This window comes from Diaphorina citri, unplaced genomic scaffold (genome assembly GCF_000475195.1).
Source record: "Diaphorina citri unplaced genomic scaffold, Diaci psyllid genome assembly version 1.1 scaffold1532, whole genome shotgun sequence".
Lineage (NCBI taxonomy): Eukaryota > Metazoa > Arthropoda > Insecta > Hemiptera > Psyllidae > Diaphorina > Diaphorina citri.
Genome location: NW_007378958.1, coordinates 36,305 through 50,896, shown reverse-complemented (window position 1 = coordinate 50,896; position 14,592 = coordinate 36,305). Strand labels below are relative to the sequence as shown.

General features: G+C 37.3%; 1 protein-coding gene and 1 long non-coding RNA gene across 2 annotated transcripts; both read left to right on the top strand.

Annotated features, from left to right (window-relative positions):
• The first annotated feature begins 252 nt into the window (after positions 1–252).
• Positions 253–1,516, top strand: LOC113470355. Its single transcript, XR_003393431.1, has 2 exons — positions 253–424; positions 1,196–1,516. It is a non-coding gene; the product is annotated as an uncharacterized LOC113470355 (long non-coding RNA).
• Positions 1,517–1,656: 140 nt separating this feature from the next.
• On the top strand, positions 1,657–14,180 carry LOC103516274 (prolactin regulatory element-binding protein). The gene is made up of 9 exons (XM_026828720.1): positions 1,657–1,805; positions 2,043–2,270; positions 2,667–2,816; positions 2,954–3,403; positions 3,782–3,900; positions 9,904–10,147; positions 10,312–10,410; positions 10,721–10,727; positions 13,758–14,180. Exons 2-9 carry the CDS (start codon positions 2,139–2,141, stop codon positions 13,841–13,843), a joined length of 1,287 nt encoding a protein of 428 aa, XP_026684521.1. The 5' UTR covers positions 1,657–1,805; positions 2,043–2,138; the 3' UTR covers positions 13,844–14,180.
• Positions 14,181–14,592: the final 412 nt, after the last annotated feature.

Below are 14,592 nucleotides of genomic sequence, written 5' to 3'. Positions count from 1 at the left end.
CTAAGCACTGATACTTTGTATAAGCACTAGGGTAGGTACCCACCAGGCCACCTGCCTATTTGTTCTTGTTACTGATTATTAACCATACGGAATTAAGATTACCTACCTAAGTAAATTTTATTATTAATATGAAAAGGTTGTAGGTTACAATTAGTTTGTTGGGGGGAAAAAATTAAGTATTTTTGTTTGAAAGCATTAAGCACTGATACTTTGTGTAAACACTAGGGTAGGTACCCACCAGGCCACCTGCCTATTTGTTCTGTAGACCCGAACATACCAGATAACGCAGGCTACACCGCTCTACACTACGCGGCGCGCAGCAATAATAAACCTATATGTCTTCTGCTGATATCACGTGGTGCTAATGTAAACGCGGTGACACGGGCAGGTCAAGCTACACCTCTGCATCGAGCCGCCTCAGCTGGTAAGTGTGAACGGAGCTTACACAGTGTAAGGTCTGATGAAATCTCCAATGGTCACCAGTATAGATAGAACAGGGTGTGACAAAATATTTCAGTGTATTATTCAAAAGTCAAAATATTTTACCTATCAAGAAGAGAGAAGAGAGGAAGAATACAGGAAAGGAAGGATAAAGCCAGCTGTTTCTGAGGCCAAATCCTATTTGTTTATTCATTCCAATCCATTCTTTTTCCCTTCCTCTTCTTCCTAACATAAAAGGGATGTAATTTTCATTTCCATGAACGAGGTCAACGACCTTTGTCAGACATTTCTGTCAAGGTCGTCCAATGAGGTGAAAATTCTGGACATTACCTATACCATTATCCTGAAATAAATTGAAGCCTCCAAGCTTGGGAGCAAAAAACTGAACGTGTAGAGCGGTCTTTCAATAACAATGCTTAGAGTTACACAGTCTAATCCGCGCCTAACCCTGCGCCAATCTAATTACTCATCTCTAAAATCTATAGAGCAAAATTTCGTTTTATGTATTGACTGTTGAAGTGGTAAAGAATGTTTTCAAAATTTAACCTCTTCCAGGTAATGAAGAAAACAATGCTTAGAGTTACACAGTCTAATCCGCGCCTAACCCTGCGCCAATCTAATTACTCATCTCTAAAATCTATAGAGCAAAATTTCATTTTATGTATTGACTGTTGAAGTGGTAAAGAATGTTTTCAAAATTTCATCGAGATTCATCCCGGAACAAAGAAAACAGATTAAACAAACTACATAAAAGCTAATGAAGAGATAGTGACCCTTCTTCTAGACAACGGAGCTGACAGCACTCTGAAAGATTCCGATGGTCTCACTGCACTCGACAGATCCAGGAAAGAAAGCCATGAGAAGATCAGCCAGATTCTGTTGGAACGATTTTCCGACTTGCAAACCAATATTGCCTGAACATATACCACTTACCATAATCCTGCTTACCACTGTTAGTTTTTTCGGCACGCGTTAACTTACTAGATGTCAGTATTATTTATCATTTGATTCATTTGCTTAGTGATTTTTTTAGATTTATTATTAAAATAATATAATTAGCCTTAATTATGTTGTGAAAAAAATTGCAATGAAAGTAACTAGCTATGAAGCTCTGTCGAAACGTTTAGCGGCGTAGGTACATAATCCCTCCACCGTCCTATGTCAATTAAAACGTACCGCTATTGTTTTGATAAGAAAGTTCCAAGTTGTTATCTTGAAATTTTTAATTTGATTTTCATCATATAAAGATCTACTGATAACGATTTCCCAGTCGTGATAAGGAGATATCCTCATAAAATTCCCGTGTCATCTTTTGTTAGAGTCATATTGATGTGATTTGCTAATTGAACGGTGTATGTATGGTGGTAAGTAATCCTCACTAGGTAGTCTCTAAGCTCGAAAAATCTCCAGGGATATTTTCCCAGGATCTCAAGGATGTAGGATAGAGGTCAGACAGGATAATGCCCAGGATTAGTCTAGTTAGCTTTGCTAAATACATTTCAATCCTTACCCTCTTGTGAACCATTTTATTATTATTATTATTATTTTATTTTTTTGTCCAGGCTCACACATGCTTAATAAGTTGATGTTGGTTATTTCAGACAATTCCAAACGGAAGGTTCCAAAGAAGTGCCTTTTAGTGCCCTGGTGATCAATATTCTCAGTTACCAAAAAGTATTGTTTAGTTCTCAACTACTATGGCAAAAGTAGAGGGGGTAGTTTTGACCAAAGTCAATTTCCCTCTGTACACAATTCAAATGGTGACAAGTCATCATGTCCTGGTCGGAGGTGGAGGAGGATCAGCCAAGACAGGTGTTGCAAATGGATTTGTAAGTATATTTCAAGGAATTTTACTCTTGCCATGAATTTGTTATAAGATTTGTGCTTCAAAGTTTCATGAATGTATTTTTCCCAAGCTAACATGACTTGGGGACAAAAAGAAAAAGATGTGTAGCTTACGTTGCTCCCAGCTCCCATACAAATATAGGTGGAGGAGGATCAGCCAAGACAGGTGTTGCAAATGGATTTGTAAGTATATTTCAAGGAATTTTACTCTTGCCATGAATTTGTTATGAGATTTGTGCTTCAAAGTTTCCTGAATGTATTTTTCCCAAGCTAACATGACTTGGGGACAAAAAAAAATAGAAAAAGATGTGTAGCTTACGTTGCTCCCAGCTCCCATACAAATACCCCTGATTTTTGTGTCTTTGCTTTCAACATTTCAGGAACTCTTTGAGCTGAGTCACGATGGAAAACAATTCTATGTCGAAGACAAAGTGAGACATGATACTGGAGACAATGTTGTAATGAACTGTGATGTACACTCCAACGGCAAAAACATCTATGTAGTCGCTGGACAAGAAAACTCCAATCAACTGTACAAAATCACTGCCGAGTTCATGTCGAAGACAAAGTGAGACATGATACTGGAGACAATGTTGTAATGAACTGTGATGTACACTCCAACGGCAAAAACATCTATGTAGTTGCTGGACAAGAAAACTCCAATCAACTGTACAAAATCACTGCCGAGTTTACACAAATGAATGGAGTTGTCAAGTCAAAGGAGAGTAACAATACTGCAGATACAATTGTGAGAAAGAGGAAAGAAAAAGACAAGGAAAATGCAAAGCAGAAAGGTGGTAAAAAGGAGAAGTCAAATGAAAAAGGCAAAAATAAGAAAGATAAGATAGAGGATCCTCCAATTCTGAATAGTATTGACAGTAAAGAAAAGAACTTGAGGTTTGGCTTCAAAACATTTGACAGTGTTCAGACAGTGTTTGCAGGGAGTGAATCTCTACAGCGTGTGGTCAGGCTGAGTCGGAACGGTGATCTGATGGTAACGGGAGGAACAGATGGACACTTGAGACTGTGGTCTTTTCCTAAGATGAAACCATTGCTTCACATTGAAGCTCATTCTAAAGAAATAGATGATGTTGACTTTAGCATATCAGGTGAACAGGTAAGTAGTACAAAGAATAGATTTCTTCATCCTTGCCTTTCTGTAGTTAGTGAAAATGTCAGAGCCCCCCCGGTGTTGATTTTTAACAATAATATGAGATCAATATGTTATTTTGACTCGCTCATTCTAAAGAAATAGATGATGTTGACTTTAGCATATCAGGTGAACAGGTAAGTAGTACAAAGTAAAGAATAGATTTCTTCATCCTTGCCTCTCTGTAATAATATTTATCTTGACTCTACTGGCAGTCACCCCAGTACATAGTTTATTCTGATGTAAAGGACATCTTTTGAAGGGAACAAAATGAAAAGTAGGTATTGGCTTTAATTATACCTACTTTTCACCCTATCATTGTCTTTTCCTTTCTTAAAATTTCAGATAGTGAGCATTGCAAAGGACGGTAAAGCATTTGTGTGGAATAGTAAAAACGGATCTCTGAGTAAAGAACTCAAATGGAACACTCCAGACAATATCAAATATCTGTTCAAACGTTGTAGGTAAGTTATGGCCTTTTCTTTAAAAGTTTGAATAGATTTCTTTTCTTTAAGAGAATTCCAAATGGCGATTATTTGTTAGGTTTATATTAGACATCCTATGTATTAACATTATTAGGTATCCAATAATAATAAAAACGGTAAGAATAATGAGAATTCCAAAGCCTGCAATGCCCCCATCTTAAAAAGCATGTTTTTTTTATCCTATTGAAAAAAAAGTAAAAGTTAATTTTGATTAAAGTCCCTCAACTTAACTTAACTTAACTTTAAAGAAGTATCTTATGATAATTTTGAATGTCTAGAACTTTGGTCTTGTCTAACTTCAAAACTTCATTTGTCTATTGTTTTCCGAATGCGAAATCCTCATTTTCAAATCTAATGTATGTAATAAGTATTTACTCCTTTATGCTTGCTGTAATAGTGTTACTTGACCAAGTATGCCGTTTTGAAAACAGTTTTCCCGTTTGTTTTGTCAGAATGTTTCTACTGTGTTCAATAAAAAAGCATGTTTTTTTTATCCTATTGAAAAAAAAGTAAAAGTTAATTTTGATTAAAGTCCCTCAACTTAACTTAACTTTAAAGAAGTATCTTATGATAATTTTGAATGTCTAGAACTTTGGTCTTGCCTAACTTCAAAACTTCATTTGTCTATTGTTTTCCGAATGCGAAATCCTCATTTTCAAATCTAATGTATGTAATAAGTAATTAATAATTTACTATGGTCTATTTTTTCACAACTAATTGAATTATTACTTATATTGAAATACACTTTATTTTCATCATTTTCCCCCCTTAATTTTGAATACTACGCCTCCAAACTCCAAATTTATACCGCATATTATGTTAGATTTCACAACTAATTGAATTATTACTTATATTGAAATACACTTTATTTTCATCATTTTCCCCCCTTAATTTTGAATACTACGCCTCCAAATTCCAAATTTATACCGCATATTATGTTAGACTCATAAGTAATTAATAATTTACTATGGTCTATTTTTTCACAACTAATTGAATTATTACTTATATTGAAATACACTTTATTTTCATCATTTCCCCCCCTTAATTTTGAATACTACGCCTCCAAACTCCAAATTTATACCGCATATTATGTTAGACTTTGCTTAACTGCTACGAAATAAATAAAAAGGTGGTGAAACCCCCATCTTTTTTTCAAACTTTTGACCATGTCTTCTAATGGAACGTCATATAAATCCCCCTTTGTCCATTGTCTGCTTTGTGTGTTGTCCTCAGCTTTTAACCAATATTTGAGCTCTCGAAGACTTTATATGTGACCTTTGTGGCAGGTTGCATTGACCAGTATGGAATCTATGGGCCATGAGACGCACGACGGCTGTTGCCAGGGACAACTCCCTAGCACCGCTCAGACTCTGTCCGAACTGGACTTTGAACGAGGGATTTGGTCTGCTGGTAAGGAACTTTTTTGACCTTTGTGGCAGGTTGCATTGACCAGTATGGAATCTATGGGCCATGAGACGCACGACGGCTGTTGCCAGGGACAACTCCCTAGCACTGCTCAGACTCTGTCCGAACTGGACTTTGAACGAGGGATTTGGTCTGCTGGTAAGGAACTTTTTGGTATTTATTGGAGATACATTCTAGTTGGAGATTGTAGTTAGAACAGAATTAGACCAGCCACTCACTGTCAGGTAGATCTGACAGGCGGACCTTTTCTGCCGTGCCTGTCAGGTCTACCTGATAGTGCGTGTGTGCTCATTAGGTAGACATCCCAAAACTCATATTTTTCGAAAATACATTGGCGGGTTCGATCCCCGCCCGAGGCTGACTTTGTCCTAAACAGCTAAGATTCTTCCTCGGAACGGCTGGCTTTCTCCTACCCTATCCTCTTCGATTAACTTTGTCCTAAACAGCTAAGATTCTTCCTCGGAACGGCTGGCTTTCTCCTACCCTATCCTCTTCGATTTTAGGATGATACTATCTGGCCAAAAAAGGAACAAGCATCCCCTTTTCAATTACGCCAAAACTTCCCTATGAATCGGCAAAAAGACTAATAACTTTGTCCTAAACAGCTAAGATTCTTCCTCGGAACGGCTGGCTTTCTCCTACCCTATCCTCTTCGATTTTAGGATGATAAGCCCTCCGTAGCTACACTTGTTACAGTTCCCTTTGTCAGACCTATAATACCTGTGCTCTCATGTGTTTGGCAGCTCTCTTCCCTTTCTCTATGCTAACCAGGCTGACAAATTTTCATTTTATATAACACCGGTACTCTCGTGGTCTTCGATTATAGGATGATAAGCCCTCCTTAGATACACTTGTTACAGTTCCCTTTATCAGACCTATAATACCTGTGCTCTCATGTGTTTGGTAGCTCTCTTCTCTCTCTCTATGCTAACCAGGCTGACAAATTTTCATTTTATATAACACCGGTACTCTCGTGTGTTTTCCAGCTCTATTCAACGAAATAGACCGCGTGACCAAGCTATTGGACCAGGGTGTAGACCCGTATATAACACCGGTACTCTCGTGTGTTTTCCAGCTCTATTCAACGAAATAGACCGCGTGACCAAGCTATTGGACCAGGGTGTAGACCCCATTACCTACCTAAGTAAATTTTATTATTAATATGAAAAGGTTGTAGGTTACAATTAGTTTGTTGGGGGAAAAAATTAAGCATTTTTGCTTGAAAGGAATCATCACTGAACTGAATAAGCGTTAAGCACTGATACTTTGTATAAGCACTAGGGTAGGTACCCACCAGGCCACCTGCCTATTTGTTCTTGTGGAATATGTACTGATTTACTAATATTATTTATTCACGACTTCATAGTTAGGATATAGATAGAATATTGTATGGTTTTTGGGGGTCACTGAATACTGTTGGATGACTTTTTTGGGCTTGCTATCACCTTTCACACATTTGTATTTAAGTTTTATACTATTTACCTACCTATTTATTTTTATAAAACATAATTATATTGGTGTACTGATGAATTTTACTGTACTGAGCAAAAATAAATATTTTGTTATTTCGCAACGATTTATTTATTTATTTTTTTTTCTTCTTTTTCAAACCCATATTTTACCTATCAAGAAGAGAGAACAGAGGAAGAATACAGGAAAGGAAAGATAAAGCCAGCTGTTTCTGAGGCCAAATCCTATTTGTTTATTCATTCCAATCCATTCTTTTTCCCTTCCTCTTCTTCCTAACATAAAAGGGATGTAATTTTCATTTCCATGAACGAGGTCAACGACCTTTGTCAGACATTTCTGTCAAGGTCGTCCAATGAGGTGAAAATTCTGGACATTACCTATACCATTATCCTGAAATAAATTGAAGCCTCCAAGCTTGGGAGCAAAAAACTGAACGTGTAGAGCGGTCTTTCAATGTGGGATTTTTTTGATGGCATCTCCCGCGCCCATTAAATAATCCCACAGTTGAAAAATCCCTCCACCGTCCTATGTCAATTAAAACGTACCGCTATTGTTTTGATAAGAAAGTTCCAAGTTGTTATCTTGAAATTTTTAATTTGATAAATTTGGTTTTCATCATTTTGCTGATAAAGAATTAAAAATTTACTGATAACGATTTCCCAGTCGTGATAAGGAGATGTTCTCATAAAATTCCCGTGTCATCTTTTGTTAGAGTCATATTGCTGTGGTTTGCTAACTGAACGGTGTTTGTGTAGTAAGTAATCCTCACTAGGTAGTCTCTAAGCTCAAAAAATCTCCAGGGATATTTTCCCAGGATCTCAAGGATGTAGGATATAGGTCAGACAGGATAATGCCCAGGATTAGTCTAGTTAGGTAGCTTTGCTAAATACATTTCAATCCTTACCCTCTTGTGAACCATTTTCTTAGCTAAAAAAGGAACCCAAATCCAAATTCCACAAACAAAAGACCTATCCTTTGAGACAGTTAAAAGATTAGTAAAAAACAACTCTAATTCAAAATATAGGAAATGGTTAAAAGAAGAAGGATCTGGAAAAAAATGGGAACCCTTGATAAAAAAGCCGGATATCATACCTGATCTACCTAGAAAAGCATCAGTAGCAAAATTCCGATTATTAACAGGACATGACTGCTTGTCAGAGCACCTCCACAGAATTGGCTGTGCTGACTCCCCAATATGCCAATTATGCTCACATCAATCACCCATGAATGCAGCACACTTAATTACTTGCCCTGCCGTGGGAGCCAGCAATGATATTGTAGGAAAATATTGGGACGCGCGTAGGAAAATGACATAATAATCAATTCCTTTGCATTAGTAAACAACAACAACATAAAAGCGGAATCCTCAAATTCTTTTTAATTTAGGCCGGGCGTCACTTCGAACTCAAGCTTGATTTAAAGCAGCATATCCGCACTAAAAACTCACCAAAATCATGTGATTTTACGTACTTTCCACGGGTTCTAGGCGTTGTCGATCGACATCGGTCGACTATGTAGATTCGTACAAGTTTAACCCATCCTTTAGGGCTGTTTGCCCCCTACACCTAAGCCTCGGGGTGGGCTTTTTGTGTATGCCAATGGTCGACCGTGGCTCATTCTAAAGAAATAGATGATGTTGACTTTAGCATATCAGGTGAACAGGTAAGTAGTACAAAGTAAAGAATAGATTTCTTCATCCATGCTTTTCTGTAGTTAGTGAAAATGTCAGAGCCCCCCCCCATTGATTAAACATTAATATGAGATCAATATGTAAAACTGCTGATAATCTGTTCATTCAGAACTAATTACTATGTATCTTGACTCTACTGGCAGTCACCCCAGTGGGTACATAGTTTATTCTGATGTAAAGGACATCTTTTGAAGGAAAAAAATGTAGGTATTGGCTTTATTTGTGGCGTAGCGTGATATTTGATATAGAAATTTTTGAACATTCCATTGGAAGAGAGAAATAAAAGGGAACAATTTGACAGATGAAAGTAACCAAGGGGGAACCAATTAATATTAAACTGTTGGCATTTTGAACTGTTGGCATTATTAAACTGTTGGCATTATAGAACTTTTTAGTCTCAGCCGACAGTATAAATAAGATATATATCATTCTAAATTTAAGAAATAATGGAATATTTAGGTGCTTGCTCACTCTGCAAATTTTGGCCTTTGGCATGTTATCGTCATATGCCTAAAAGTCGGAAATATGCCAAAACCAAAATTTATATCTGGAGGATGCATTTTATATTGGGACCACGTTGTTGTTAAGGATGGAAAATAAAAACTAAATTTTTTGTAGTGTCGAATATTATTTTTAAGGGCTTTATGAGATTAGATTACCATTTATACCTACTTTTCACCCTATCATTGTCTTTTCCTTTCTTAAAATTTCAGATAGTGAGCATTGCAAAGGACGGTAAAGCATTTGTATGGAATAGTAAAAACGGATCTCTGAGTAAAGAACTGAAATGGAACACTCCAGACAATATCAAATATCTGTTCAAACGTTGTAGGTAAGTTATGGCCTTTTCTTTAAAAAGTTTGAATAGATTTCTTTTCTTTAAGAGAATTCCAAAGCCTGTAATACCCCCATCTTACCACAGAGAGTTTTCAGATAATCCTGAGTTCAGGAAATACTGGCCTGTGTAAATCAAATGGGTGACATCAAAGAAAACCCTTGACAGTCTTGACACTGTGTTAACTCTCACAGTGGTAAGATCTAATCCTGAGTTCAGGAAATACTGGCCTGTGTAAATCAAATGGGTGACGTCAAAGAAAACCCTCGACAGTCTTGACACTGTGTTAACTTTCAGTGGTAAGATTGGCCATTTGTCTGACATATCCAACAGTTTTGCCCATTGTACAAAAAGGAGAAGAAAATTGTGTGTGTCCAGCCCACAAGTTTGAAGACTTTATAACAATATTTTTCATTTCCCCAGGTATGGACTCGTAGAGGACAGCCCAAAAAGATCTCGCCTGTTCACCCTAGCCAACCCCCTGGCTCAAAACAAGCGAGGTATCTCCTATGTACAGCAATGGGATGTTGACAGTGGGCGACAATATTTTTCATTTCCCCAGGTATGGACTCGTAGAGGACAGCCCAAAAAGATCTCGCCTGTTCACCCTAGCCAACCCCCTGGCTCAGAACAAGCGAGGTATCTCCTATGTACAGCAATGGGATGTTGACAGTGGGCGGCTGCGTCTAGCTAGGGAAATGAAGGAGAGTTTGTCGGCATTAGCTGTGCGGGATGATGGCCGGTTTGTAGCCGTAGGCACCATGTTCACGGGATCTGTGTTTGTTTACATTGCGTTCAGTTTACAGGTGAGATTGATAAGAGATTTTTTTTTTTACTTTCTATTTTTCGTAGATGTGTAGGTAAGAACTTGTTTTGTGAAGTCATTAGACAGGCAAGAAGAGAGAGATTTTTAAATTTTCAAGGTTTGTAAGAGGAAACTATAATAATGTTGCTAGACTTTCCATGTAAGAGTTTGTCGGCATTAGCTGTGCGGGATGATGGCCGGTTTGTAGCCGTAGGCACCATGTTCACGGGATCTGTGTTTGTTTACATTGCATTCAGTTTACAGGTGAGATTGATAGGAGGTTTTTTTTTTACTTTTTTATTTTTCGTAGTTGTGTAGGTAAGAACTTGTTTTGTGAAGTCATTAGACAGGCAAGAAGAGAGAGATTTTTAAATTTTCAAGGTTTGTAAGAGGAAACTATAATAATGTTGCTAGACTTTCCATGTTTAAATATACCTATTATGTATTATATACAATTATGTAGATATAAGTACAGATATGAGAGTTTGTCGGCATTAGCTGTGCGGGATGATGGCCGGTTTGTAGCCGTAGGCACCATGTTCACGGGATCTGTGTTTGTTTACATTGCGTTCAGTTTACAGGTGAGATTGATAAGAGATTTTTTTTTTTACTTTCTATTTTTCGTAGATGTGTAGGTAAGAACTTGTTTTGTGAAGTCATTAGACAGGCAAGAAGAGAGAGATTTCTAAATTTTCAAGGTTTGTAAGAGGAAACTATAATAATGTTGCTAGACTTTCCATTCGTATAAATATACCTATTATGTATTATATACAATTATGTAGATATAAGTACAGATATGTACTTAGAGTAGGTGTAACCTAACACTAATAGTTTACATTGGAGTCAAGCAGTAGACAAGCTTTATGTATGAGTAGTGGGCAGTCATAAGATTTCACTGTAAGCAGTTTATTTTCATTCTATTGAAATTTTCGTAAACACGAACTTTAGCAACGAAAATAATACTTCCTTCTGAAATACATTGATTAAATGTGTAACACACTAAGCCAGCCTAGTCATCTTTGACGGTAATTCGCTTGCCTTGGCAGTTTATTTTCATTCTATTGAAATTTTCGTAAACACGAACTTTAGCAACGAAAATAATACTTCCTTCTGAAATACGTTGATTAAATGTGTAACACACTAAGCCAGCCTAGTCATCTTTGACGGTAATTCGCTTGCCTTTTAAGAGGTAGGTCTTGGGTTCGATTCACGCTGGGGGCGAACTTTATCCTTAACAGATAAGCTTCGTTCTCGTAAAGGCTGGCTTTCTACTATTCTCTTCTATTTTGATACGATAAGTCCTAACCTAAGTAGTTACTGTGCCCTCTATCAAACCTCTTTTCCTTTGAGACGCTCTAACACTGTAGAAAGTAAGCTATTCGCGCCGAATGGTAGAACTTAATGCAAGAGTAATAGGGACTTTATCAATTATCACTAAATAATACAAAGCTATGTAACTATAATAGAGAATGACTAACATCGTCCCAAATTCCATCAAATTGAAGTAGTTTAGGTGTATTTCCTTTCAGGGAAACTTTCGGAAACAGAACCAGTTCTCTTTTGGAAACTGAAGTAGCGCCTAGGTACTAAACCATAGGAAATCATAAGCAGTTCCGAAAATTTCCCCTAAAGGAAAAAGGTCTGACTTTTTTCCACTCGTGTACCTCTCAATATTTTGAAAATATGGGTGCCCACTTGTTTGACCCAAATAACAGGAGGAGGAGAAGAAGAGGAAGAACGCCAATTCAGTCCCATGACCTTTTTTCTTAAGGTAGTCGACTACCAATTGGGTCCCGGGCTTTCTACCAATTGGGTCCCGTATACCTGTAATCTGTAATGACTTGGATGAAATAAATAAGAGTTTTAATTTTTAACAATATTACAACGTTCGTTTTTCTGTTGTTTACAAGGAGAAGAAATGATTTTGCTTTATTCGTACTTAATCCATCATAATTTTCCGAGATTTTCCAATACAATCACCAAAATTTTCGGTACTCATTCAGAAGTTACGACAGTGAAAAAGAAAGCTTTTTGTGTTCAACCTAACCCTATAATAACACTAATCACTGCTCTAATTGTGAAAACTCCTTTTTGCGTTGAACCTAACCCTATAATAACACTGGTCACTGCTCCTTTGTGCCAGTTCTTTTGGTAGCGGTCACTCCAAAGTTTTAGACTAGGAAGATTCAGCTCATAGTGCTTGTGATAGAAAGAAGAAAAACAATCAGGTACCTATCAATTTAATTGTGGGACCCAATTGGTCTTGTGATAGAAAGAAGAAAAACAATCGGGTACCTATCAATTTATAAAACCAGCTGTTTCTGAGGCCAAATCCTATTTGTTTATTCATTCCAATCCATTCTTTTTCCCTTCCTCTTCTTCCTAACATAAAAGAGATGTAATATTTTCATTTCCTTGAACGAGGTCAACGACCTTTGTCAGACATTTCTGTCAAGGTCGTCCAATGAGGTGAAAATTGTGGACATTACCTATCCTATACCATTATCCTGAAATAAATTGAAGCCTCCAAGCTTGGGAGCAAAAAACTGAACGTGTAGAGCGGTCTTTCAACGTGGGATTTTTTTGATGGCATCTCCCGCGCCCATTAAATAATCCCACAGTTGAAAAATCCCTCCACCGTCCTATGTCAATTAAAATGTACCGCTATTGTTTTGATAAGAAAGTTCCAAGTTGTTATCTTGAAATTTTTAATTTGATTTTCATCATTTCGCTGATAAAGAAATAAAGATCTACTGATAACGATTTCCTAGTCGTGATAAGGAGATATTCTCATTAAATTTCCGTGTCATCTTTTGTTAGAGTCATATTGATGTGATTTGCTAACTGAACGGTGTATGTGTGGTAAGTAATCCTCACTAGGTAGTCTCTAAGCTTGAAAAATCTCCAGGGATATTTTCCCAGGATCTCAAGGATGTAGGATATAGGTCAGACAGGATAATACCCAGGATTTAGTCTACTAGTTAGCTTTGCTAAATACATTTCAATCCTTACTGCTCTAAATCACCAAAGTATGGAAAAGTATCTTACAAGTGTAATAGCCAATGGAAAAGCAGAATTTTGAATTAGGACGAATCATATCGAAATATGGAATTGTAAATACTTTTCCATACTTTGGTGATTTAAGGCACAGGCTGTCCTGAACGAAATTACCTACAATATTGTGGAAAAACTTTGAACGACATCTTTCTGACCTGACCCCGCATGACTTCACGTGATGGTAGTGTGTTTCTACGTTAGAAACCTGGGGTTGGTCGAGTGGGAACTCTAGCCTTGTACTCCGAAGGATCCGGGCTCGATTCCCGGCGGGGTCGGAGTTTTTTTCGACTCTGATTTTGGAGTTCGGGGTGCACTCGGTCTTGTGGGGACAATTGAGTAGCTACTTTAATCAAGTAGCGACCAGTGAAGGCATTACTAGTGTAAAAAATAATGAAAATTGAAATTAATGCAAAGAGAGGCACTTAGTGATGCTGTGATACCCACGAAAATTGTGAAAAAGCTCTGCTTTACCACAAATAATTCGTGATTAGATTAGACAAACTAGATGCCCAATGTGTTAAAATTAATTTCTTTTCTTCATCTCTCTGTTTTAGGTACGATTTCTGTCAGTTTTGCCTTGCTGTTGGTGTTTGTGGTTGTGTTACTCACATTCGCTCTCCTCACGTTTCTGGGCTTGTGAGTTTTGTTTCTCCTTCTATTCCACGATCATCGAGAATTCCTGTACTATGTACACACCTTCTTAGCTGATCTACTTCCAACATACAATGTATCACTTGGCTAATATCGTAAGTCGAAGCCTAGTTCCCACCGGAAACACTCTGCGACAGTTGCGCAACAAATGATTCGAATGTTGAGCAACTATCAAGATAAAACCTATTACATAATAAAGGCCAATAAATGTTTCAAAAATAAGTCGGGAGAGTAGAAACGTTGCTAGATTGTTGCACATCATTTCTGGATTGCTGAGAAACAATGTTTCTGATGCAAATCTTGCCGGTGTGGACTAGACAACGTGCAATGTTTATCGATGTATCATAATTATACAGTCAAACCTATCATCGAGAATTCCTGTACTATGTACACACCTTCTTAGCTGATCTACTTCCAACATACAATGTATCACTCGGCTAATATTGTAAGTCGAAACCTAGTTCCCACCGGAAACACTCTGTGACAGTTGCGCAACAAATGATTCGAATGTTGAGCAACTATCAAGATAAAACCTATTACATAATAAAGGCCAAAAAATGTTTCAAAAATAAGTCGGGAGAGTAGAAACGTTGCTAGATTTTTGTACATCATTTCTGGATTGCTGAGAAACAATGTTTCTGATGCAAATGTTGCCGGTGTGGACTAGACAATGTGCAATGTTTATCGATGTATCATAATCATAATATCAATTAGTTAATTTTAAGTCTGCCCCTTGTT